General features: G+C 40.3%; 1 protein-coding gene across 1 annotated transcript in view; it reads left to right on the top strand.

The window, feature by feature from the left end:
* The window catches only part of LOC126088435 (neural-cadherin-like), a 255786-nt gene that overhangs the window by 119026 nt on the left and 109804 nt on the right, over positions 1-26956 (top strand). Inside the window, exons 4-6 of the mRNA XM_049906577.1 lie at positions 8076-8292; positions 9196-9472; positions 21241-21710. Coding sequence (XP_049762534.1) covers positions 8076-8292; positions 9196-9472; positions 21241-21710 — 964 coding nt within the window. The remainder of the gene's footprint in view (positions 1-8075; positions 8293-9195; positions 9473-21240; positions 21711-26956) is intronic.

Genomic DNA, 26956 nt, shown 5'->3' with positions numbered 1-26956 from the left:
TCAAAGCCTATCCACTGTGCCAACTTATAACTAAATCTGAGGGGGGTGTGATGGGGAGGTTCCCTTGTCAGTGTCATGTGGAACTACGAGCAGCTGTGGGTGGCAGGGTATTGCTCTACTGAACGAGCACGTTGGGTGGAGGCCTTCCGACGTAGACGCCCAGTAACGACAGACTCACCGCAAAGTGAGCTGCCCATGTCTGTCCTTACTGACCTGTCCGTGGCTGTTACTGAACAATGTTTAACAATGGACCGACGTTGGACTGTGCGGGAATCAATGACATGGACGTGTATGCCGAGAGCAACAGTGTTCCGCATTTTATGGCAGGACTTGAAGCTGCGCAAGAAGTGTTCAAAATGGCTACCACATCAGTTACCAGAGGTGCAGAAGTGGACGCGATACGAGACCGGCCATATCTACCTGGAGCGACTTAAATAGAAAAGGAATAACATGCTCCATCGCATTAATCTGGGTAGGAGCGTACGAACCAGAACTGAAGAGCTAGTCAGCTGAATGGCCTCATTCATATTCACAACGAGGACACAAGGTGCGACAGAATCTATCAACCACGAAGGTTATGCTCATTCGGGAATATGACAGCCACCGTATCCTAGAGTGTCACACCGTCAATACCCAATATTGCCGCAACTTTCTGCCGTACCATCTGCGACGTACACTTCAGCGAAAACGTCCAGCACTGCTGGATAATACAGTCATACTGCTTCACAGTGCTACAGCCCACACTGCATCAACTATTGTGTACGGCAGCAATGGTGGGAAATCCTCCCCCACCCACCTTACCCACCAGGCCTCAGTCTCTGCATGGGAGGCACTTTGCGAACAGGGAAGATATCCTCGTAGCATTTCGGCGACAAGTGGCACGCTCTTATGGCAATTCCAATTAGATTAGATTAGATTTACTTTCATTCCATTTGATCCGTTGTGAGGAGATCCTCCAGGATGTAGAACATGTCAGAAAAACAACAATACATGACAAATATTTACAACTAAAACAAATAAGCGAATGTACCATTACACAGGTCCCAAATGGAATGATCGTAATTTTTTAAGGAACACTATATGACAGAGTCATTTTACAATAAAATAAAAAAGTTTTTTTATTTATTTATAAGGTAATAAACGTGTAATACAACTACTATAATACAATGAACACATTACTGCACTGAAATGGTGCAGAAGTTACATTGCACTTACACACACACACACACACACACACACACACACACACACACATATTTACAACGATCACATTACTGCACTGAAATTGTGCAGAAGAATCAGTTGGTTTTACTGAGAAATAGCATTCAGCTCCTTTCCCAACGTTGGCAACACTGTGTGGGTACACTGGGAGACTATTTCGATGGTTAGTAGTTGATTTAGATTCATTTTTGTTCCATTTGCACTTGTTGACAATAAATGTACACAGTGTGTGTTTTTCATTTCACTCTTTGCCATGACCTCCTCGATTAAACCCTATTTTATCTTGGCTTTCAGATAGACACTGCCTTACCGTGTGTCATCGTGGAATTCTCATAGTGTCGTGTTATAGCAAGACATGCCATAGTTGCCATGATACATGGAATGGGCCTAGTATATAATTTGCTTACGTCAGTGCTTGACACATAGAATTAGCGTAAGTTCAAGAAACTGCAATTCACAAAAATATGAGAAATGAAAAGCATCGACCAAAAATTTCAGAAGTACTTGTGTCGTGCACTTGTTTTACGAACTATAATAGCAACGATTTCTCACAACTCTAACAACCTCGAAATTTACGCAATCTATAATCCAGGGGTGCATTCACATTAGTGTCAGTATTTTTTCATTATCGATATTTTTCCCTAAGCACAAGGCGCGGATCTAGGTTCCGGATGTCGAAGAGGTCCCAGATCGTTACCCCTCTCCCCTGCACCATACATACAATGTGTTACAAAACGATACCAACAAACTTTCGAGGGACTGTAGAGGGTCTCGCGAGGAACAGTTTCACGACAGGAACCCGCGTTCATAAACGTCATCCAAAGGCGCTACAGAGCGTCGAAGTTAAACGCGTCGGCGCCTGTCACTAGGCCACCATTTCGGCAGCAGACGTGACTTTTTACGCTAACGGGCCGTAAGCGGAACGTCTCTCAATGTTGTTTGTTACTCGGTGATGCTGACTGGCTGCCACGATCGCCAGTGGGGAAGATGGGGTAGGCTGCCGCGTAGAAAACATGAATGCGATGCTCTGTTGCCTGGTTTCTCCTGGATCGCTCTAAAATCTCCAGTGTCTTTCAGTATACAGGAGAAAAATAAACTTCAGATTGAAACCTGTGTCTGAAACTGTCATTCACTAAGGAAACAGCATCGCATTCATATGAGACAATGCCTGTCTATGCAACTGCTATCTGCATCTTCTCCATCGGCGATCGTGACAATCAGTGGTGATCACTGAATAACGACATTGCGAGACATTCCGCCAACGGCCCATCAATGTACAAAGTGACATTTGCTGCTGAAGGGGTAGCCTAGCGACAGGCATCAGGCCCTGTAACTTCGAACCTCTGTGGCGTTGGTGGATGTCGTTTCCGGACATGGGTTCCTATACTCAATTTGTTCTTCAAGACAGCCGCTGTAACCCCTCCAAATTTTTCGAAATCGTTTTGTAGCAACTTATATAATTTGCCATCGCCCACTCATAACAAGCCAAAGGTTCGTAGGATTTTAATAATAGTAATAATAATAATAATAATAACAAAATTTCTAAAATGCTACTAAACACTGAAACTACAGCGGAACTCTCTCTATTACTTTTAAACTCCATCCAAGAAGGGTGGAAAGTAAAACTAGAGTAATTTTTTTTTCGTTTTCCGTCGTTCCTTAATTACTTCAAAATTCATGGAAGTACCAGGTGGTTATAATTAAACTTTCCCTATTTTACACGTTATAACACAGAACCTAATTACTGTAGAAGTACTAAACTTGGTAGTTTTATGTCCAGAGTGTGAGGTACATGATTTCCATGCGCCACAGTGCCATCGTCCAGTTCCAACTACGGCCACCAGGTGCTGTGATTAGTCATCATGATTCGTCGTCTCACACACCGGACCAGTCATAATGCACTTGTTGACATGTCAACATGAGTTTGGAAAAAAGGAGCAGAGCATTACTGGTGAAGCTCTATTATCAGAACAACAGTAATGCTGCAGCTGCACTTCGAGAATATCGCCAGCTGAAAGGATTACGGAAGGGTCCTCTTTCTCCACCTGCTGTGCGGAGCATGATGAAGAAGTTCGAATCAACTGGAGAACTGGGCGTCGCTCCAGGCAGAGGGCAACGACCAGTTGCACCACAAGCGATTGATGAAATCGCTGTTGCTATGGCAGACAACGCTGCACGCAATTCCCGATCGTCAGGCAGTACGTGTGCTGTGTCACGACAGTTGAACATCCCATGGTCTCAGATGGTATCCATACAAGATCCATATGTAGAGCAGCTTGCACCCCAGGACCCACAACGGCGTGTTGACTTTGCTCTCCACTTTCTCTCAAGGATTGAAGTTGACGAGGAATGTCATTGCAACGGATGCCTCCGCTCTTCATTTACATCCCTGCTATGAATTTGCTTAGAACGGAATGCATGGCATATCTGTCTATTGGAATTGCCTCTCATAGGCAAGTGTGATCACCATATCTGGAATTCAGATAACTTCACAGGACGACTGAAGCTACAACCCTCAGATCTTTTGCTTAGTTTTGATGTTGTATCTTTTTTTGCAAAAGTGCCTCTGTAGGACTCGTTGGAGCTTGTCAGTAGCCAGTTTGGGAAAGATTTTGTGGCATTGTTTAAACATGTGCTTACCTGAACTTATTTCTTATTCAGTGACCAGTATTTTGAACAAGTGGACGGTGTTGCCATGGGAAGTCCTATGTCTCCCATGGTGGATAACTATTTTTATGGAAGACTTTAAGGAAAAAGCACTGCAGTCGACAAGTCTCAAACCTTCCTGCTTCTGGCAGTATGCAGACGATACATTTGTGATGTGTCCCCGCAGAATAGAGCCATTACCTGTGTTTCTCCATCATCAGAACTCGCTCCATCCCAATGTAAAATTCACAATGGAAGTGGGAAAAGATGGCATTTTACCATCCCTGGATGTCATGGTCAGAAGAAACACTGATGGTACACTGGGACATAGTGTCTACCGCAAATCAATTCACACGGAGTTGTATTTGCAGGTCACAAGTTGTCATCACCCTGCACAATGTGGTGGTGTCTTAGACTCTTTGGTGCACAGAGCACATGTGGTCTCAGATGCCGACAGTCTAACTGGTGGGCTACAACATCTAAGAAAGGCTTTCCAACAGAACGGCTAATCCGATACATAGATACACCATACATTACATTCTAAGAAAATTCAAAGTGGGGATGTAAATGAGGATGCGGAGACACACATTACAACAGAATTCTTGCCCTATTTTGGTGGCATGTCTTCATGGATAGAAAGAATCCTCAAAAGGTACGACATCAAGTGTGTTGAGGAATTTACTGTGCTTGGTCAAAAACGACCTCGACCGTAGGAAATGTGGAGTGTATAAGATCCCATGCTAATGTGGAAAATGTTAAATTGGGCAGACAAGCTGAATCGTACAAGACTTGCGTTAACACCATAGTCATGCATGCCTATAAATCAGTGGTAGTGGAGCACTGCCTGAACATGGGGCATTGTACGTTTCGTAAAAAGACGGAAATTTAATCCCCTGCATCATTTTTCTGGGACTGCGTGTTGTTAAGGAGGCCGTACATACCCATACAGCGGACAATCATATCAACAGGGACACAGGGTTTCAATTAAGCACCACCTGTAATCTAGTACAGGCTGCCATTAAATCAAAACAGGGAAAACAAGAACTTCCAATTCATGACTCAACGCAATACACTGCTGAGATTTAATTCAGCTTTTAACTACGGGAGCATCCGAAAGCACAATCATTGCCCACAGCGCATTTGTGGAAGACCTTTCTGCGATTCCCAGCAGGTGACACTAGGAACTTTGGTTTCTTCCAACTGCCAATGTCTTCCTGCGCACGCATATTGCCTGCTCCCAGCCTGATAAGTTTCATTGTCAACACATGATTATCGCCAGTTGTGTTGCAGCAGTGACAGCAGCAACTACCACCACCTGAAGAAGACAAACTGTTACACTGATGAAATGCGTTTTATACGATACGATCCGCAGCAAACCTGAGAAGTGTATTTGAAATTGTGTACAAGTAATGGAGGTATCCACTGCAAAATGATCATCTGCCAATGCCACAGCAAAAAATCAAAGTTCATTATTTTGTGTGTTGCTTCTTTAAAATAATGAGAATGAAGCAATCACAAATTTGGTAAAAGTAGTAACTGTATGTTACTAGGTTAAAGGATAATATTTGCTTGTATGTTTATTATCACATCAACAAAGTGTGTTATATTCACTTTGCTGCAACCTTTGTCTTTTTAAGTGTATTTTTGTGGGACATTCTACACACATCAAAAAACGTTTTGCAGCACCTCGGTTTCCAGAACTCCTGACTGTGCATATTGTATCACAGACACAGTCCCTTTCACTGTTCAGAGATGTCACTAAACCCACTCAAAGATGTAAACAACCTTGCATGAGCAGCTCCTATTAGACGGAGGGGGTCCGACAGCGGATAAGTTCCAATCATTCAACCAGGAAGGAGATACACGGCTCGTGTTGTCTGTAGTTCAACCACCCCTAGACGGTCAATACTGCGGTTCAATCGCGTCCGCATTGATACTTTGTGCCGGGAAGGGCTCTCAACAAGGGAAGTGTCGCGGTGTCTCGGAGTGAACCAAACTGATGTTGTTCGGACATCTGTCGATGACATGCCCCGCTCAGGCTGACCAAGGGCTACTACTGCAGTGGATGACTGCTACCTACAGATTATAGCTCGGAGGAACCCTGATAGCAACACCACCATTACTCCACTTGGGACCTGTGGGATGGTACATTAGCTTATTTATTTGATTTGTAAATATTTGTCATGTATTATTTTTTCCTGAAATGTTCTACATCCTTGAGGACCTCCTCACTATGGATCAATTGGAATGAAAGTAAAACTAATCTAAACTAATCTAAAATCCCAACGTCCATAGCAAGGTCCATATTTGCAACCACAACACCATGCAGCTTGGTACAGATGAGCCCAACAAATGCCAAATGGACCGCTCAGGATTGGCATCACGTTCTCTTCACCAATGAGTGTTGCATATGCCTCCAACCAGACAATCATTGGAGATGTGTTTGGAGGCAACCTGGTCAGAGTGAACACCTTGGATGCACTGTCCAGAGAGTGCACCAAGGTGGAAATTCTTGGATGCACTGTCCAGCGAGTGCAGCAAGGTGGAAGTTCTCTGCCATTTTGAAGTGGTATTATGTTGGGCAGACATACACCACTGGTGATCATGGAAGATGCCGTAATGGCTGTACGATAAATGAATGCCATCCTCCGACCAATAGTGCAACCATATCGGCAGCATATTGGCGAGGCATTCGTCTTCATGGACGACAATTCATGCCCCCATCATGCACATCTTGTGAATGACTTCCTTCAGGATAATGACATCACTTGACTAGAGTGGCCAGCATGTTCTCCAGACACGAACCCTACTGAAGATGCCTGGGATATATTGAAAAGGCTGTTTATGGATGACGTGACCCACCAACCACTCTGAGGGATCTATGCTGTATCACCATTGAGGAGTGGGACAATCTGAACCAACAGTGCCTTGATGAACTTGTGGATAGTATGCCACAACAAATACAGGCATGCATCAATGCAAGAGTATGTGCTACTGGGTATTAGAGGTACCAGTGTGAACAGCAATCTGGACCACCACCTCTGAAGGTCTCACTGTATGGTGGTACAACATGCTATTTGTGGTTTTCATGGCAAAAAATGGCGGAAACGATGTTTATGTTGGTCTCTATTCCCATTTTCTGAACAAGTTCTGGAACTCTCGGAACCGAGGTGATGCAAAACTTTTTTTGATTTATGTAACTAAACAGATAAACACATTACAGTTAATTTTGATTGAAGTTTAGTGAAAACAACATGAACTGAAATTACACTGCGCTGTGTTATGTAAATTCAAAAATGAACTGCAATGAACTCCAGAAATGAAAAGCAAACACTGACTTGTGAACTAGCCTGAACTCAAATCCTGTCTTGGTGTTTGAAGCCTGCAGTCCATATACACATATTCCTAACAATTAAAAGCATTATGAGTAATGTTAATATAATGATTTTGATTGACTTATAATTACTGAAATTGTTAAAAAACAAATAGGATGCACCATGGTGTACATAATAATGTGCAAAAACATATTTGCTACTCAGGAGAACAAAATGCATAAGTTTAGTTTCAAATTTACAATATACTTTTAATAATGTGGAATTATCAAATCTTAATTTAACATGTAATTAGTTCATTAATGTCTTTGCTTATGGCTTAATGCAACCTTGAAATTTTTCATCTATTGTGCTTGTTTTTCATGCAGTTACATATAAATTGCTAATAATGTTTAAGTGACATACAGATGCAGCTTTTGCACAGTTAACTAATAACACCATTGTTTGTATTGAAAAGTAACATAATTATCAGCAGTTAACATAAATTAGTAAATAAAGGCATGAGTCATTGTATTCATGAACCTAACAAAATGTGGCTCTTGTGGTATACAGGTAGTTGGTGTGGTACTGCATATTCCAGTCTGTACTACTTGGTCTGTTACATTATACTCCCAGACCTGACAGATTGACAGAGAGCATGATAGATGGTGAACTGCACACAAGAGGTGGCAGTCATGGCATGATATACAGTTTTAACTTGCCACAGATACTTGTCAGTCTATATTTCACTGAAGAGCAGAAAAACACATCTATGAAAAAAGTTTTTGTCTCAAACTACCATTATGTTGTGGGTTACATTTATAACTTCCCTGTTTATGCTGCTTGCAATACAAATGTACACAAAATGTTAAAAATAATTTTCTCTTTATTTCACAGTATAATTTCAGTGAAAGCAAAATCTTTTGCTGATCGTGAAATTCGATATACACTGAAGGCCCAAGGTCAAGGTGCAGGTACTTTCAATATTGGACCTACTTCAGGAATTGTTAAACTAGCCAAGGAACTAGATTTTGAGGACCTCCGTCAACCTCATGTTTATTCTCTAATTGTTACTGCCACTGAAGATTCTGGAGGTTTCTCAACATCTGTGGAGGTTAGTTCCTTGTGAAAATAACGACTTTTTACCTTGATACTTTATGTTTTTAAGAGGATGAGAATTCTACTTACGCCAGTGCACTGATGTACTTTATTTTGATAAACATTGTCAGTGTGAGCTCACTTAAAGGGAAATACAGCATTTTTGCAACAATACATCCTCGTACCCTAGGTATGAATTTATATTCGTAGCTACATAATACTTCCCTTTTAACAGTGTAATCTTGTATACGAGTTCAGTTGCAGCTCAGGTAGACAATTCTAAATCTTGCAAAACACTGGTTCAGTGAACACTCTTAGTGCTGTATCCTCAGCTCACTTAATGTTCTGATTCAAACATTAATTTAAATGCTCACTGAGGGTAACACCATTTGTTTCCTTTATCACAATGCAGTTTTCACAGTCAGTTATGTATTTATGCAAATAGCACAAAGAGAGATGCCTCAAAAAGATCAGTATTACTTAATATGAGTGAAATAAAAGTCACAAAAGTGATAGAAAAGCTATTCTTCTCTGGTGCTATATTAATGTGTTTTCATTATTGTTGTTTTCACTTTAATTAGCCGGTAAGACTTGTATTTTTTCATGTCATATGTGGACATCTTATAAACATTCACTATTTGATTATATCTCAAGTTCAAAAATAGTCATAAAAGGCAATTTATGAATATGGACCAAATAATGCCTTGAATTTGGTTTTCCTGTTCAGAAGAACATTTATTGTAAGCAAGTCAATATTTCTCTTTTGACTGAGGAGAACTGAATACACTGTATGATGGTGTGAGCTGTAATTCCTACTTGAACGTATCACTCTAGTAAAATAGTAGATTATTTAGTATCATTTGTTAACTAAAATGAAATTGTTATATTATCACTATGTTCATGTTTTTCTATGTTTTAGCTTACAATACGAGTCACAGATGTCAATGACAATGCTCCAAAGTTTGAATTACCAGATTACCAGGCTCATAATGTTGATGAAGATGTTCCTCTTGGAACATCAATATTGAAAGTGAAAGCAACAGACTCAGATTCTGGTGCAAATGCAGAAATTGAATATATGGTTTCAGATGATCATTTCAGTGTAGATTCTAGTGGAATCATATCAAACAATAAACAGCTGGATGCAGATAACAACAATGCATACTATGAATTTGTTGTGACTGCAAAAGATAAAGGTTTGTATACAATAATGTAATGTCAAAATGGAGAATCCAGTGGATGACACAACATTTCTACAGTATTTATTTAAATTACACAATCATTTTATACTTCCACAACATTTTACCAGTTTTGCCTAATGACTGATCATCTTCGGAGCATAGAATATGAAGCACCATCCTGAAATATGTTCTAGTGTAGAACCATGCACAATCAATGAGAGTTTCTTTCTTTCAAGATTCATACAAAGCACTTGAAATTCTAAAGTAATTTAGGACTGTGATACAGGCTACTATATAATTTCTTTATTGTTTGTAAAAACATTGCCACCTTCATACTTAATTCCATTTAGATAGTCAATTTTTCTTACATCAGAATGTTTTAAGGACAAATATGTTGCTAAAAGCTCTTGGTTGTCCAGCTAAGTGATATTGTTGGAATACTTTGAAATTATAATGACTGCCATACTCACTTTCTAAGTTTAACCCTAGCACCACCAATGGAGTTTTAGTAACATATACTACCAACTGGGAGACAATACACACAAAAATAAAAATTTCTTTACTTTTCTTTACTTTCAATAGCAGCATGCTTTTTTATAAATTTACTGTCCTCTAACTAAGGTCCAGACCCTAAAAATATGTTTCAGCACTTTCTTAGCAATACCAGCACATTTTAAAAATGGAAAGTAAAAGTTGCAGACAGGTACAATTAAAAGACACTTACATAAAGTTTCTGACCACAGCATTCATCAGTAAAAGAGATGCATGTACCATTCACACACACAAGCAAGCACACCTCATGCACACAAGACTGCCAACTCCAGCATCTCAGGCTAGACTGCAACTATCACATAGGATGCAACAACAATATGGAGGGGGTGGGGAGGGGAAGCGATGGTAGTATACAGGTGGGGAGAGTGACGAATGCTGTCTGGTAGTGTGCAGGGACTAGACTGCCAACAGGTGCAGTATCAGGAAGTTGTGAGCAAGGATGTGGGGGAAAAAAGGAGCAAAAAAGGATAGGAGCGTGATAAGATGGGTGGATGTCTTGGCAGAGGGCTGCAAATAAACGGGATGTGAGATGATAATGGGGAGGAGATGATGGACAAAAGGGATGGAAACTGTTGGGTGAAGGTTGTGGGGTCAGTATGTTACTGTAGGTTGAGATTGGGAAAATAATGGGATAACTGCTACTGCACAGTCCAGAAAAGCTAGTGGTAGAGGGAAGGATCCATATGGCTTAGGTAGTGAAGCAGTCACTGAAATCAAGTATGTTATGTTCAGCTGGATGTTGTGCCAGAGGGTGATCTACTTTGCCCTTGGCCACAGTTTTTTAGTGGCTGTTCATCCTGGTGGGTGGCTAGTTGGTAGTCATACCAATATAAAAATGAGAAGACAGTGAATGAAGCTCCCTGCATGATGTTCCTAGACATCCAGTTGGATAATAAACAATAGTGGCACCAGCACATGGAAACATTAAACACAAAATTCAGTTTGCCTTTGTTGCACTTCAAATTGTGTTCAACTGCAGATGAAATTGGTGGCATACTATGCATACTTTTTGTCATACTCTTCTAGGGCAATACATCTAATGCCAAAAAAGTATTTAACTTACACAGCTGAGCAATAAGAATACTGTGCAAAGCTGATATAACCAGATGTCTTGCAGCAGCATGTTGAGGGACATTTCTTACAGTTATTTTCCAAAACATATACTCATTAATGGTACTCATGGTCAATAAAAGAGTGGATTTAGTATAATCTGTGCAGTACACAACCATAATACTAGAAGTAAAGACTATGTATCCACATCTAATGTTCAGAATGGGGTTTTAAATTCTGTATTATTTATTGTAAGACATTGAGCAGCAAAACTGAAAATTCCAGATATTCAAAAACAAATTAAAAGAATACCTCATTAGCCACTCCTACAATTTAACATGATTCACAAATGTAAATTATCCATAACTCAAATATTTTTACTAAACAATACTGACTTTGCCAGTACATAGGTAGCTGATGATGGTTTGTGTAAAGCTATATAATGGTTCTGTTTGAAGTTGGATACATCATTAATTGAGTAGGGTAAGAGAAGGGGCACTGGCTTTTTACAAAGTAGCTGCTTTTTATTACGGCAGACAATGTAGGTGGAGAGAAAAAGGAACTGTTGGAAAGTTATAGCTAACTATAACTGCAATTTAATATAGGTGATTACTGGTATCAGCCTTTATTGATAATTTCCAGATCTTTTCACCTTAGTTATGGTGTAACATTCAAACTTCTTTAACATAAACAACTGAAATGCATGGCAGTGAAGTTTATAAATTACCCTCTGTTTGACAGAAAGTATTGGTTTGTTTCCTGTTGCAAACAAAATTATTTTTAAAGCAGAATTGTACATGCCTATTTGACAGAGCTGTCCCAGATTCATTTTATTGCTGTGCATTAACAGGGGCAACTAAACAGAAAAAGTAAACAGTATCCTGGCAATGACTGAGCATTTCTGCTACACGATGGTACTAGGCCGTGACATGAGTCGCTGCTGGAGTGCTGGTTACTTTTCGTGTTTGATTTCCCTGTTAACACATATCGATTAAACACATATTTCAATAGGCTAATCTGAGACCACTCTACTGAATGGGCATGTGAAATGCCACATTAGAAATTAATTTTGTTTGTAATAGGAAACAAACAGCCACCTTGCACGCGCATGCACACACACACACAGATATGTCTGCTTGTGTCTGTATATGAGGGGATGGATAAGTGTGTTTGCAAAAACAGACATAATGTCTTATGGGATAACAGCAATCAGTGATTTTATGTTACTTAAAATCTGTCTTGATTGCAATTTTTTTTATTATCATTCATATGACCGGTTTCGGTTCATTCAGAACCATCTTCAGATCTGATATTTCAGTTACAGGAGTAACCCGTCCAAATCCAGCAACTTTCACATGCTACGTGTGTGTGTGCAAGTGTATACCTGTCCCTATTTACCCCTAAGGTAAGTCTTTCCACTCCCGGGATTGGAATGACTCCTTACCCTCTCCCTTAAAACCCAAATCCTTTAATCTTTCCCTCTCCTTCCCTCTTTACTGATGAAGCAACCGTGGGTTGTGAAAGCTTGAATTTTGTGTGTGTGTTTGTGTTTGTTAGTGTCTCTATCAACATACCAACACTTTTGATATATATGCACCTATGCCCCAAAAACCTACATAGTGCCGGCTGGATGCACAATGTCAGTGCTGCATTTCAGCAGGTGGACTAGGTTAAGGTAGGGATTGTGCTGGGTAGGATGGGTAGATGGGGAGCGTAGTGGGAGGCAGGAAGAGGGGTTGGAGGTGGGTGGCTAGCAGCTAAGAGGGAGACAGTTGATTTGCCGGGTATGAATTTGGGGAGGGAGGGTTGATAGGTGCATGGGCTAGGTATGTGATGCATAGGTGTTGCAGTTGGTGGGAAGTGGTATATGCTGCAAGTGACCTGAATTTGGAGGGACCGAACTGGAACAACTGAACCACATCTTTTGTCAAGGCCTTGATTATTAATCATCGTGCCTTGAAATGAGGGAATTCCACCCCAAGATTCTTCCCACGCCTCCTTAAGTGGTGATCAATTGCCCACCCAAGCTACACGATATCCTAGTCCATCCCTAAGGCACTCCCACTCCCATCCACTTGCCACAGGAATCCTACCCCTGTGGAAGATACATGTGCAAGATTTGTCCAATCTACCCACCAAGCAACTCACACTCCAGTCCTAAATACCAAATCTGCCATGAGCTTTCTACATGTTGATGTGACTTCCAACCATTTGTCCATCAGGATGACTGGGCACTGCCAAACAGTTGCCAAGAACAAAGTTGACCATCCTGTGGCACAACATGCCGCTGAACACAACATGCTTAATTTAAATGGTTGCTTCACAACCTGGGCCATCCAGATCCTTTCTATCAGCTTCTCTAAACAATGCAGATGGGTGTCATCCTTGCAACACCCATTTTCTCCTGTAACTGTTCTGGCCTCAATCTCTGGTAACCTACTGTCCCCACACCCTCCACCCAACAATTTCCCCTTCTTCCATCCTATACCCTTCCCAGTTCACATCCCCAAGCCACAACCCATCCAAAACAACCCCCACCCTCAAACAAGTTCATCTGCCGAAATGCAGCACAGGCCTTGTGTCCACCTGGAACCATGTAGGGGCACAGTTGCATGTGTGTGTGTGTGTGTGTGTGTGTGTGTGTGCTGAGCACTTGAATGTGTGCCAAAGCACTTCTTCATGCTCCAACATGCACCGTGCACCACTGTGCCCCTCATTATGCAAATGCTCACACTCATGCATGCACTCCCACACATACCCTCTCGTCTTCTCTTGTGCAATTGCTTCCTATCAGTCACAGGTTCACCTCTCTATTTTTTGTGTTCCATTCAATTTCTTGGCATTTCTTCCGCTATGGGCCTTACATTCCATTTCTTACTGGTCTGGAACTTGTGCCCACACCTGGTCATCAAGCACTGCCACCATCTTGGTTACACTGGGGCCTTGTCCAGCAATCACCACAGCACTTCCCAAAGACTACAGCAATCACCACAGCACTGCCCAAGGTCATGTCTCTTGTGCCTAATGCTTCTGGTCATACTCCTGCCAGGAGTGTAACATTGGCCAGGTCTTGCATCTCATATTTTATGCACCTGTGATGTTTTCAGGGAGAGGATTCTGCACAATGCTGATGCCATCCAAGGGTCTACACCTGGTGGGATTCCTCCTCGTTCACCACCAGCCCACTCTCATCCTCCGGCCGTGCCCAAAGCTGCTCTTTATGCTTCATGGAGCAGCCATGGCTGGCTTTTTTTGTGAGGGCACTCTGCCATGCCCTCACCATGGCATCAACTGCCACATCCTTGCCACAGTCTTGTGCCTGTGGCCTCTTGCCTTGCTTACTCAATATAGCTTCACCAATTCTCCTTTATGGGGGGATGGGGTGGAATATCCCAGTGCAGTACCACTGCAAAATTAAGCACCACATACAACAGTCTGGTGGCTGTCTCACCACAACTTGGTAGTCAGAAAAAAAACCGCAAGTGTCCATGTCTGTGGATGGTAAAAGTAAGCATATTTACCAGCCAATTTACACAAAGTACTGCACAACACCATAGCACCAGTACCACTCCAGGCAGCGCCATGTTCATGTACCTAGTTCCTACACTTGTCACATTCCACTTGGAAATTTTCTGTGTATGCCTCTGCCGGGCATCTACTTAACCTGTGGCTGTTTGTTTCCAAGTGGCATGTGACAAGTGTAGGAATTAGGTCCATGAATATGGCACTGCCTGGAGTGATACTGGTGCTACAGGGTTGTGCAGCACTTTCTGTAAGATGCATGTTAAATACACTTATGTTTACCAGCCATGAACACTTGTGGCATCTACTTAACCTGTGCCTTCCCCACAGCCAGCCAGCCATCCTGCAAGTTCCATCTCTGCAAGCAGCCAAATAAGCAGCACTGCCCTTCATGGCCAGGAAGGACTTCACCAGCAGCACACTCCTGTGTCACCTCACCTTCGTCATTAATTGCCATTGCCTGCCACAGACCAGAGCCTGCTGTCCAGAGCCTTATGTTCCATGAGCTATTACCTTGTCACCATGTAACCACTACTCACATGCTGATCACAGCCTTACTGGACACTGCCTGCCTTATGTACTTGACCTGCTCAGCTGTCACCAGGTGCTGCCATCACTCACCAGGGACCCCAGCCTCATGGGATTCGGCAGTTATGAACGCTATGAGACAATCCTGCTTCAGTGATTAAATGTAGACTCTGAGTGAACCTTTCAGTGGTTGATACAGTATACCTCATTCCTTAATGTCTAGAACTGACTCTTTATTTTGTTCTTGTCATCAAGCAGTGACTCCTTAGTTTTCTCTTACTCATGCTCTGTGTTTACTGACCTAATAAACTGCCGCTCATCACTACTGTGACACATCTGTAAGTGTTCTCCCATCGTACCAATATGATTTATCCTAAGATACTGCTCTAGTGTGTGGCAACCATATGTATTAGGACTAACAGGGGATTTTGAAGGAATATAAAGATGGGTATCACAAATGGTCAAGGTTTTAAGTGAACAGTTCTTGCGTCCAGTAGACACAATCTTTTGTGGATCAGACATGTTGCCTTCATCAAGTGTGTAGATGAACTGATCTGGGGAGGGGGAGGGGGGGGGGTGCACATGGCTAATCCTTTACCTACAATTTCTGTTGGCCACTTCATAAGCCATCCACATCTGAAGGTATATGTTGGCAGCCAATGAGGCAACTGCATTGTAAACTGTCAGTCAACACTTGGTGAGGGCCCCATCTGTGGCAGCATAGATGTCGGCACTCAATCCAGGCTTAAAGGGATAGTATATTGAGGTAACAAAATTAAAAAAAAACCATGGAATATCTCCTTTATCTGAAGGAGGCAACTCTAAAACAGAGGCCAACATATTTGCCATAGAACCATCAGATCTTGACACACATTTCTTGAATATTTGGACTTACTGGAATGATAAAGACTCATACTAGCACTAAAACTGCTCTAATTATTCAGTGGAATATGAATGAATCCAAACTCATATAAAAGAACTGAAGCATCTCATGCTGCAAAGACTCTTACTTACCAATTCCACTTATCACTAAATTACAAGTAGTTGCCATCAGTATGCTTGGGATAAAGCTGTCCTCAATCTAAAAGTTTCTTTGAGCATGATAGCGATTTATTAGGCTTAATAAAAGCATGGTGCAACTGGTCATTTTTCACATGAACAAATCATTTCAACAAATGAAAGATGCAAGAAGTGACAGAAAAATACAGGGACTAATTAGAGATTGAACTCTGGACCTTACGATTTGCAGTCTCAGACTTACTGTCACCACAACCGTTTATACACGTGACCACAAGACTCCCATACTCGTAGAATCTCTCAGCTCTTTCCTCCATTTTCCATCCTAGGATATTTAGATACATGTAACACACTATGGATCTCTGCTAGATCTGCCCCCAGGGTAAAGTTGCAGCATTAGAAAATTGTAGCGAAATGCAGGAAGATCTGCAGCGGATAGGCACTTGGTGCAGGGAGTGGCAACTGACCCTTAACATAGACAAATGTAATGTATTGCAAATACATAGGAAGAAGGATCCTTTCTTGTATGATTATATGATAGCGGAACAAACACTGGTAGCAGTTAGTTCTGTAAAATACCTGGGAGTATGGGTGCGGAACGATTTGAAGTGGAATGATCATATAAAATTAATTGTTAGTAAGGCAGGTACCAGGTTGAGATTCGTTGGGAGAGTCCTTAGAAAATGTAGTCCATCAACAAAGGAGGTGGCTTACAAAACACTCGTTTGACCTATACTTGAGTATTGCTCATCAGTGTGGGATCCGTACCAGATCGGGTTGATGGAGGAGATAGAGAAGATCCAAAGAAGAGCGGCGCGTTTCGTCACAGGGTTATTTGGTAACTGTGATAGCGATACGGAGATGTTTAGCAAACTCAGGTGGCAGACTCTGCAAGAGAGGCGCTCTGCATCGCGGTGTAGCTTGCTCGCCAGGTTTCGAGAGGGTGCGTTTCTGGATGAGGTATCGAATATATTGCTTCCCCCTACTTATACCTCCCGAGGAGATCACGAATGTAAAATTAGAGAGAGTCGAGCGCGCACGGAGGCTTTCAGACAGTCGTTCTTCCTGCGAACCATACGCAACTGGAACAGAAAAGGGAGGTAATGACAGTGGCACATAATGTGCCCTCCACCACACATCGTTGGGTGGCTTGTGGAGTATAAATGTAGATGTAGATGTAGATGTAGGAAGTCATAGAATGCCTTATCCTCGCCTGTTTACTGAACAGAGTATGAGGGACACATACAGGACTACAACAAGATTTGTGTAAACCACAGATTTAAGGTAAAGTCTTGATCTTACAATCATTTATTTGCCATTACCTTTCGAGTTTGTGTGTACACCATCTTTAGAGTGTGTGGTACATTGAAATAACAGAAAATGAACCAAAAGCACAAACAGTTAGTTGAAAATCAAAAATCAGAAAAGAAAAGTTAACTTAATGGACATTGTAACTTACATTACTTTGAAGAAACTAAAACATTACGAAGTTCAGCTTGCATGAGACAATCCTATGAAACAAATGATACATTTTTAATGCCCATCCTGCATGAAGTGCTAACTGGATGTATGTGGTCTGTAAGAAGACTGAATGTCCAGCAGTTGACAGTGAAATATGAAAATTACCAGACACAAAAACAATTTAGAACATAACATACATGCCATTATCAAATAAAGTAGGTATAATGTCCTTTCCTGGATAAGAAGTACCAAAGAAAAATGCTTGTAAACAAATAAAATTGTGAAACAGTGTAGTCACAAAGTAACCCATCAGAGAATGTACAGACTGACTGTCAAATATACAGCACTTAATGAAAATAAGACAGGAAATTACCATTAATGTGTAAACAGATACACAACAGAGTAATCACAAGACTAACCATGTGTGCATTGATATGTGCTTTTCATTGAGCTTAGTTATAAGAAGAAAGATATAATGGTGTCTCAACTCAATGTTATGTTAAAAATTGTATATTGAAGTCAAAGATAAACAACTTTAATACCACAAGGAAAGAGCATTCTTCATATAAAACACAAAATCTTGTTAGAGGTTGATGTTTATGTTCAGTACTTATGTTATTGTAATAATGTTTTAGTCATATAATCATTTATTTGTCATCCCTCATGAAACTTCAGCACACTCAGCATAATCAGCCTATCAACCCGAAAAATATAGAGCATATAAAACAATGGTATGAATGAGTCATTTTCATAATGAATGCCATATAATTTGACTGTCTAATGAGCAGGGGACACTAGCGCTGATTTCATGTCTTATGTCATTAAAATTTGCACTCAAGCTACCATTTCTTAATATGGATTCATCTCGCTGAAAGGATGCCTGCCACATGGATGGTCCATTAATTTAAGAACAGGATGAACTGAATGTCTGATAACCAATAAGTTGTGTATGAATGGTGAGACAATGTACAGGATGATGTAGATCACATTACCAAAGTTATTCATCAAGGCACTTCAGCATCCATTTCCATATCATCCAGTTAGCTTTGAAGATAACTTGTCCATTGTTGGAGTGGAGTTCCCACCAGGCAATTGTGGAAGCATGTGTGGCTCTGCAGAAGTGTAAATGTATCCCATCAGCAGGAAATTGCACTTACATTTAAATTGCAGTAGCAAAAACCTTAAGTGGAATAAGAGAGAATAAGGAAGATTTTGGCTGGAATTCCTGAATTCCAATAACCACATCACACTTACTACACAATTTTGAGAGTCAATAAAGGATTTCAGGCAAAAAAGTACACATTCTTGTATGGTCATATCAAGAAACATCATACTGTTGAGTACACTTATAGATAAGGCTCATGGAGTGGCAGAGCAGCTTTTTTTCTCTTTTTAAAAACAAAAAGGTTGTAAAAATGAAAACTTCCTGAGTCAGGCACACTCCAGAATTTCAGACAATTCACAGAACAGTGGAAGTTACTAGGAAACACTTAGTCACGCTGCACTTCTCTGTCTGTGGCATTTTTAGGCTGATAGTGAACATTATTTCATATGGGTTTTTGAATGCTGAGACCTCTGGGAGTCCCCAGATGGATTCAGATGGAATCATTACACCATTGATAATTTAATAGTGCTGGAGGCAAATATTCAGAAGTTTTTCCTACACTGGAATTACACTGGTGTATTCTTTGTCCTATAAAAGTGTACAACTCCACTGGAATTACACTGGTGTATTCTTTGTCCTATAAAAAGTGTACAACTCCACTTGGAGGTATATATTTCAAAAGTAGAGATTACGAGGGCATCTGCTGAGTTGTTTTTAGTCCTTCCTTGAAGAGCATTACTTTCTATGAAGCCAGTAATGTCTTTTCAGGAGAAAGGCATCCAGTAATGCACTTTTTAAAGTGTAATGTTATTTGCATTAGGCACTTTCATTTGCAGTAAGGTACCTTGTTAAATGGTTTTTGTTAATGGCTGATTTTTTCAATCTTTTTCTCTCCATCTATCCTCATACCCATAACACAGTTGTTATACCTGACTGTGATTAAGTTGTCAGTCTGCTTCTGAAGTGTGTGAGAAAAGTAATGAGGCTGAGTTTTTATATACCCAAGTTTTTATTTAATTTTTTTTTTCAAACAATATTGTCCCCTTCAGAGTAGTTCCATTCAGTAGCTATACACTGACAGAATTATTGTTCCCAGTCTTGGTAGCAGCTCTGAAAGGCTTCAACTGGTAGGACCTTTAAAATGTTGGTCACATTCTTTTGAATGTTCTCCAGAGTCCCAAAATTATGTCCTTTTATGACATTTTTCACTTTCAGGAAAAGAAAAAATCACAAGGACCCAGATCAGGTGAATAGGAGGGCTGTGGAATAAATGTCTTTTGAGGTCAGAAATTCTGTGACAGAAGTGGCTGTGTAAAAGGTTTTTTTGTCATGATGCAACATCCACATGTTTGCAATGTATGGTCTCTCTTGATTCACTCTTTTCCCAAACCTTTCAAGGACATCTTCGTGAAACACTTAGTTGATAGTTTGTCCTGGAGGAAAATTTTACAAGATAACACATATGTTTGACATTTTGTTGGTTTTTGAAGCAGAACGTCTCTCTAAGCGAGGTTCATCTGCAACGCGTTCTTGGCCTTCCAAAGATGATTTGTGCCAGCAACTTGTGCTCTTGTTAAGAAATGTTTTCCTTTCAACTTTTCAAAGGTCACACTCATGGATTCCCCCAGTTTAACACAAAACCTGATGGCATAATGTTCCTCTAAATTTCACTGTTCCTTATTTGTAACACACAGCAAAAACACAACTTTCACTGATGACACTTTCAAAATTCACGTGATGGCTATGCAGAGCTGAAACTCAGACTGAGCATCAAGAAGGGATGAACACACTGGTTTACACAAGTAGAACAACAAAGCATTGTCTGATCTCTCACAGTGTTGTCAGTCTCACTACTTTTCTCACACACCTCATATGATGATCCCATTTACATTCATTTTAAATTTGATAAAGTTGCAACATTCAATAGATGTGTACATGTTCCAAAGGGTTAACGTAACTTTAACCTGCGAAAAATAAAATATTGTCAAGAATTTGGATTCCAGAATGAAAAATGTAATAAAGAGGTAGGGGGCATCATTGGCCGGGAGGCCCCTTACGGGGCGGGTCCGGCCGCCTTGGTGCAAGTCTTATTACATTCGATGCCACATGGGGCAACCTGTGCACCGGATGGGTATGAAATGATGATGAAGACAACACAACACCCAGTCCCTGAATGGAGAAAATCCCTGACCCAACCGGGAATCGAACCCGGGCCCCTTAGGGCGGCAGTCCGTCATGCTGATCATTCAGCTGTTGGGGCAGACAGAGAGAGCTTTAGATCTCTGAAAGACTTTCTCTGAAATCTCAGCCAGTGATTATCCTTTTCTATCTGCTTGCTTGATATTCAGTGTCCCTGATGTGCAGTTGGTAATGATCTTTACATATTTAATTTACATCAAGGAGTTCCATGTATTTAAATGAACATGAATTGTTATTAGTGTGTACCGATACTTTTATGTTGGTTCTTCAAATAATTTTATTTCTTCCCATTTACAGCTGAAGCAGATTTCTCAATCTTATCAATTTGATATATCTGTTTTCTCTGCAGGAGAACCATCAAAGACTGGGACTGCTACAGTAAGAATTTACACAAAGAACAAAAATGATGAAGAGCCTAAGTTTTCTCAACAAGTTTACACACCAAATGTTGATGAGAATGCAGGACCCAACACTTTAGTTACTACAGTTGTTGCTTCTGATAAAGATGGTGACAATGTGCGTTTTGGTTTCGTTGGTGGTGGGACATCATCTGGACAGTTTGTTATTGAGGAAATCACAGGTGTAATACGTCTGCATGGTAATGAAATTTCATTAGATCGTGACAAATATGAACTGAATGTAACAGCAATGGATGATGGTTCATGTTGTGTTAATGGGGATAGCACTATTCACACAAGCACAGCTGTTGTTGTTGTTTTCATAACTGATGTGAATGACAACAAACCAGTTTTTAAGGACTGTGGAACTTACTCACCTAAAGTTGAAGAAGGTGCACCAAATGGAAGCCCTGTCATTAAGGTATTGTATTTAAAAGCAGTCAAGATGCTACTATTTTAAATATTGATGGCATATAATAAAATAAGATATTGTCTGAAGGGCAATATTTTAAAAAAAATAGCAATACACTATAGTGGCCTTTCATGCAGGTAAAGACAGATTAGGTTTTAAAAATAAAATATTTCAAGGAATTAAATCGAAAATAAATCTTAAGTATGAATTAAGATACATTGCAAATTTCCACACAGGAGAGGCACTGAGCAGCAGACAGACAGATTTAAAAGTTAGCTCTCAGACAAAGTCCTTCATCATATAAAAAAAGATATGCATACACACACAACTCACAGACAACTGGCCTCAATACCAGCAGATAACATGTGTCTTTCTTCATCAGATGAAGGACGTTGTCTGAGAGCCAACATCCAACAGTCTACTTTTAAGCACCTGTCTGTGCTCAACAACTCCTCTGAGCAAGTCTATTCCAAATTCATTCATTTAGTTAGTCCATCCCAGATTTTCCATTGTTTAAAGGCACAGACTGAGACTGTTGCAGCAGGATGAGCCCAAATCGAAACTAAAAATTGAATGTAACATAATTACTTCCATTTTTTTATCATGAAGTTCTTATTTCTCTTAACTAGTATTAGTAGTAGTAGTAGTAGCGGTAATAGTATTTTCATTCATGCATAATATATAGGATGTCAAACAAATGTCTCACTGATTTTAAAATTAAATAACATAAAAATGAAAATAGATAGAAGAATGTGACAGACAGTATGTTTATTGTGAAAGCTGTAAGAAGTTTATACAGAAGTTTAGAAATAGTAGATATAAAATCTGCCAACAGATGGCACTGTAACTGCAATAAATAGCACCAATAAATAGTACTCTCAATCACAGTGTGATCAGTTCCTCTGTGGTAAATTGAAATGACATTAGTGTACCAAAAGAAGTGGTTCAAACTGTGTATTCCATTGAACAGAGTGTGTTTCTGGTATTGGAATGTCATGGGTTAAAGCACAGTAGTATGACAAGGCACATTTCTGAAACATGATTTAATGATATAAAAGGACCCGATGTGAAAACTAGTCACAAGCATTTCATCAAATTCAAATAAGGGGCAGCATGGCTGATGATCTCATTGGGAATGATGGCCCAAGGCCAGCTGTAGTTGCTTCTGAAAATTCCATCATAGTTTCTGGCTTTAATCAGCAACATCTGAGGAAATCTGTCTGAAGAATTGTAACTGAGACTGCTTTGAAGAGTTTCAACACACATACAATACTGAGAAACAGTCTACATATGTTTCCATTCAAAATACGACGTCACCAGGTGTGTTGCATCACACAAAACAGGTGTTTCATTTCTTGACGAACACTTTGGAGATAGATTCATTGCTTTGCACTATCCCAAATATACTGGTGCAGGCATGTATTGGCCTCCTTATTCACCTGATATGGCCCCTTGTGACTATTTTTTGTGGATCACATTGAAAGACACTGTATACCATAATCATCCCACCATGCTGGACAAAACTGAATCCTTGATCTGCATGGCAACTGATTCCATTTTTGTTGAAGTACTACTAGATGTGAAGCAAAATTTCTTTTTCATTTTCATCACCTTTGTACAGCAAAATGTGGAAATTTTGAAAAGTTTGTAATGTGACTGCAAAGACCCCTTGCAGGGGGTGAGTTTATTTACTATAGGGCAGTCAAAATGATGGCTGGTGGGAGTGAGTGAATATGGGAAAAACCTTTATGGTCACTCCAATAAGCCACTGCACAGATTGTCAACTTGACAGCTCTAAGTGCTTGAGTACACACAGGCTATGAGCTGTATAGTGTACAGCACCATCTGTTGGCAGCTAGCTATCTTAAATGAATTATTGCTGACAAAGGGAAGGAAAGCTAGAGGGTTTTTTATTTTATTAATTTATTTTTAAGTTTCTGCTGTTTGACTACTAATTGGCAGAAATTCCTTTCAAAAAATTTTATGTGACTGTGCCCCCCCCCCCCCCCCCCCCCGCCCCCAAAGGGAAGATCATTAACAGCCAGAGATGTTACCAGCATTCTCTCTTCTTTATCCAACTGACAAAATCTGGGAGAGCAGTGTGCTGACCACATGTCCGTCCATATCTGCATCTGGTGATGACTAAGGGGGACTGAGGATGACACTGTGGGTGGTCAGTACCATATAGCTTTCAAGACCTGTTTGGAGGGTACCTTTTTTTCTTTTTCTTTCTGAACTGATGGTTAATCTGGTGGGAAGAATGCACATTTCCCTGGAATACTGTCTTCAGGTGGACAAGCTCTTTAGACCAATGTCTGGGCCTGAGACTTTGTGAGCTCTTTGTGAAAGTGTTCTAAGCACAATCATAGTTTGGGACAGGTGATGACAGCCCAGCAATTGTAAATACAAACTGGTATGAGTAGTCTGACAATAAACAGAATGCCCCAGAGAGCCATCATTCTTCGGTCTTACCAAAACATCCAGGAAAGGCAGATAAATATCTTTCTCTGCTTTCACAACAAACTATATGCTCTTATGAATGTAGCTGATGTAGTGTAATAACTCTATTAATTTATCTCTCTATGAAGCCATGCTACAAAAGACTTGGCCACATACCTCCAAAACACAGTTTGTTCAAGTGTCACTGACTCTCAAGCACTCTTCCTTCATAGCCCTCCACAAAAAACTTGTCTCCTTGTAGTATTCTTGGGTGAATGTAAAATAGAGTGAGGGAAGAGCATGCCAAAATAAAGCAGTGATGTCCACCTAAAACTCATTACAATTAGCGTCACAGAACCTGTGAGGACCTTATCTGGCATGGAAGTGCTGCGTGATAGGATGTACACCCTTCTTACTTATTTTGAAACCAAGGTATTTGACATATTACTGGAAGAATTTTCACATCTTGAGGATACAGTTTAGCCCTGTAGCATTTAGTCTCATGAACAGTTAGACTAAAATTCATAAAATGGTATTTGTGGGCACACCCGTAATGATGATGCCATTGAGATAATTGCAGCACAGAGGAGTGTCCCGGCATACACGTGGCATACATATGCTTATGATACATTAATACACATGTATGCCATTTTTCCTGTGGTACTGTGGACTCGATGAACTGAGCCTCCAGTGGCTTTGTGGTTCCTACGTGAATTTGAAAGCTTGAGTTATTTTAAGCACTTCTCGTGAAGAAGGATCAGAATGTCTTAAAGCCTGTGTGTAAACTTCCTTATTTGGCAAATATCTGATGAGTGACTCTCTAATCACTGAAGCTGCATACGTTTTTGGCATGTTTGACTGAAGCAGAAAAATTCACAAGACGATTAAGATCCTGGATGTCTATGAACCAGTATTATAGAATTCAGATTGCCTTTTACAATGCTGGCAAATTTCTAAATTAGCTCATGATACCTGGGATTGATAATCATGATGATTTGAAAACATTTTATGAAGTTCAGAAAAATATAATGGAATGAAGTAGAACTAAATCAGGTGATGCTGAGGGAATTAGATTAGAAAATGAGACATTTAAAGTAGTAAATGAGTTTTGCTATTTGGGCAGCAACAAAGTGATGATGGCCAAAATAGAGAGGATATAAAATGTAGACTGCCAATGGCAAGAAGAGGGTTTCAGAAGAAGATAAATTTGTTAACACAGAACACAGATTTAAGTGTTAGGATATCTTTTATAAGTTATTTTTATAGAGTTAAGCTATATATGGAAGTGAAAGATGGAAGATAAGAAGAGAACAGAAGCTTTTGAAATGTAGTGCAACAGAAGAATTATTAGGAGTAGATGGGTAGAATGGTTAACTCCTGAGGTGGTACTGAACAGAATTGGCGAGAAGTAAAATCTGTGGCACAGCTTGACTAAAAGAAGGGTCTTGTTGATGGAACACACTCTAAGAGATTGATGTCAACAATTTAGTATTAGACAGAAGTGTATGAAGTCATTGAGGAAGAACAAGAGATGAATACAGTAAGCAAATTCAGAAGGAAGTATGTTGCAGCAGTTTTCAGAAATAAAGAGCCTTGCACAGGATCGAATAGCATGGAGAGCTGCATCAAACCAATCTTTGGCCTGAAGACCACTGCCACAACAACAACAACAACAACAACAACAATAATGGCAGCAGCAAGAACACCAAAAGACAAAATGTCTAGATTCTTCATGGGGGACAACTTATGTAACAACAGAAACACACTATGTGAAGACCACTACAGAAAAAAAGGATCTGAATCAGTTACCTCATAAACAGTGAAGTGATGGTTGAGTGACATTAATATGTTTCCCTGTTGCCAATGCAGTCTTTAAACGATGGAAGTGGCAGAACTGCCAAAGGTTTCTTCTTTCCAGTAGACAACACACTTATTTGCTGCAGCAGTCAGGCCAGATGCTGTTACAATTGTTTGGCCGTGAGCTGTTAGCCCTGTTCCCATTGCATAGCAGTAGTTGTCAATCACTCTGTCATTGTTCGTGCTGTTGGAGAAGCTACTGTGTCATAAACTCCAGATCCATGTCACCAGATTTATCAATGTACTCAAGAGTTTGGTAATATTTGTTGCCACTGTTGCAAGTTATAATTATGAACACAATTTTATTGAATATACCAAACAGACAAGTATGTACATGGTTAAATTGAGTATATGGAAGGTTTGCTTGATGCTAAGTGAATACTGCCAACTGAAACAGAGCGCTTGAAGTCCATAAAATGTAGATAATTCTCATCATATTACACCAGCTACAAGGCAGTTGTATGAATGTTTCCATAGGCATGAATCAAACAGAAGTGACACTTCAGGCTGGCAGCTCATTTAAATGCTAATGGCAATCATAAGGTCCTGCCACATGACACGACATGTCTTCCAGGAGTGTGATGTATGTTGATTATGCCACGTGCAGTGAACTCACATTGACTGAGGTGCTATCTGGGACAAGGGCCATGAGTGATGGCCGATCTCCAACAGTTGTGATAATCCTGTATCCCTGTCAGAGACAGTTACATCAGTTATTTCAAGATAGCAAGAATCATCTGTAAATTTCAGTTGAAAGTGTTTTCTGCCCACTATCTTAGATTGCAAACCTTCTGGGATGAGTAAAAGACAATTTTTTATTGCAGAAGGCAATGCAGTGTTGCTTATATAAATCAGACCCCATGCACTGGGGTAGAATGCTACACTGAATGTCAACACTGTGAGTCTACTTTTCTTTTGCAACCAAGCAAGTTCCTTGTAGATGAATGTTGTATCTCCAC

This window comes from Schistocerca cancellata, chromosome 6 (assembly GCF_023864275.1).
Source record: "Schistocerca cancellata isolate TAMUIC-IGC-003103 chromosome 6, iqSchCanc2.1, whole genome shotgun sequence".
NCBI lineage: Eukaryota > Metazoa > Arthropoda > Insecta > Orthoptera > Acrididae > Schistocerca > Schistocerca cancellata.
This window is presented reverse-complemented; position numbering and strand designations above follow the sequence as displayed.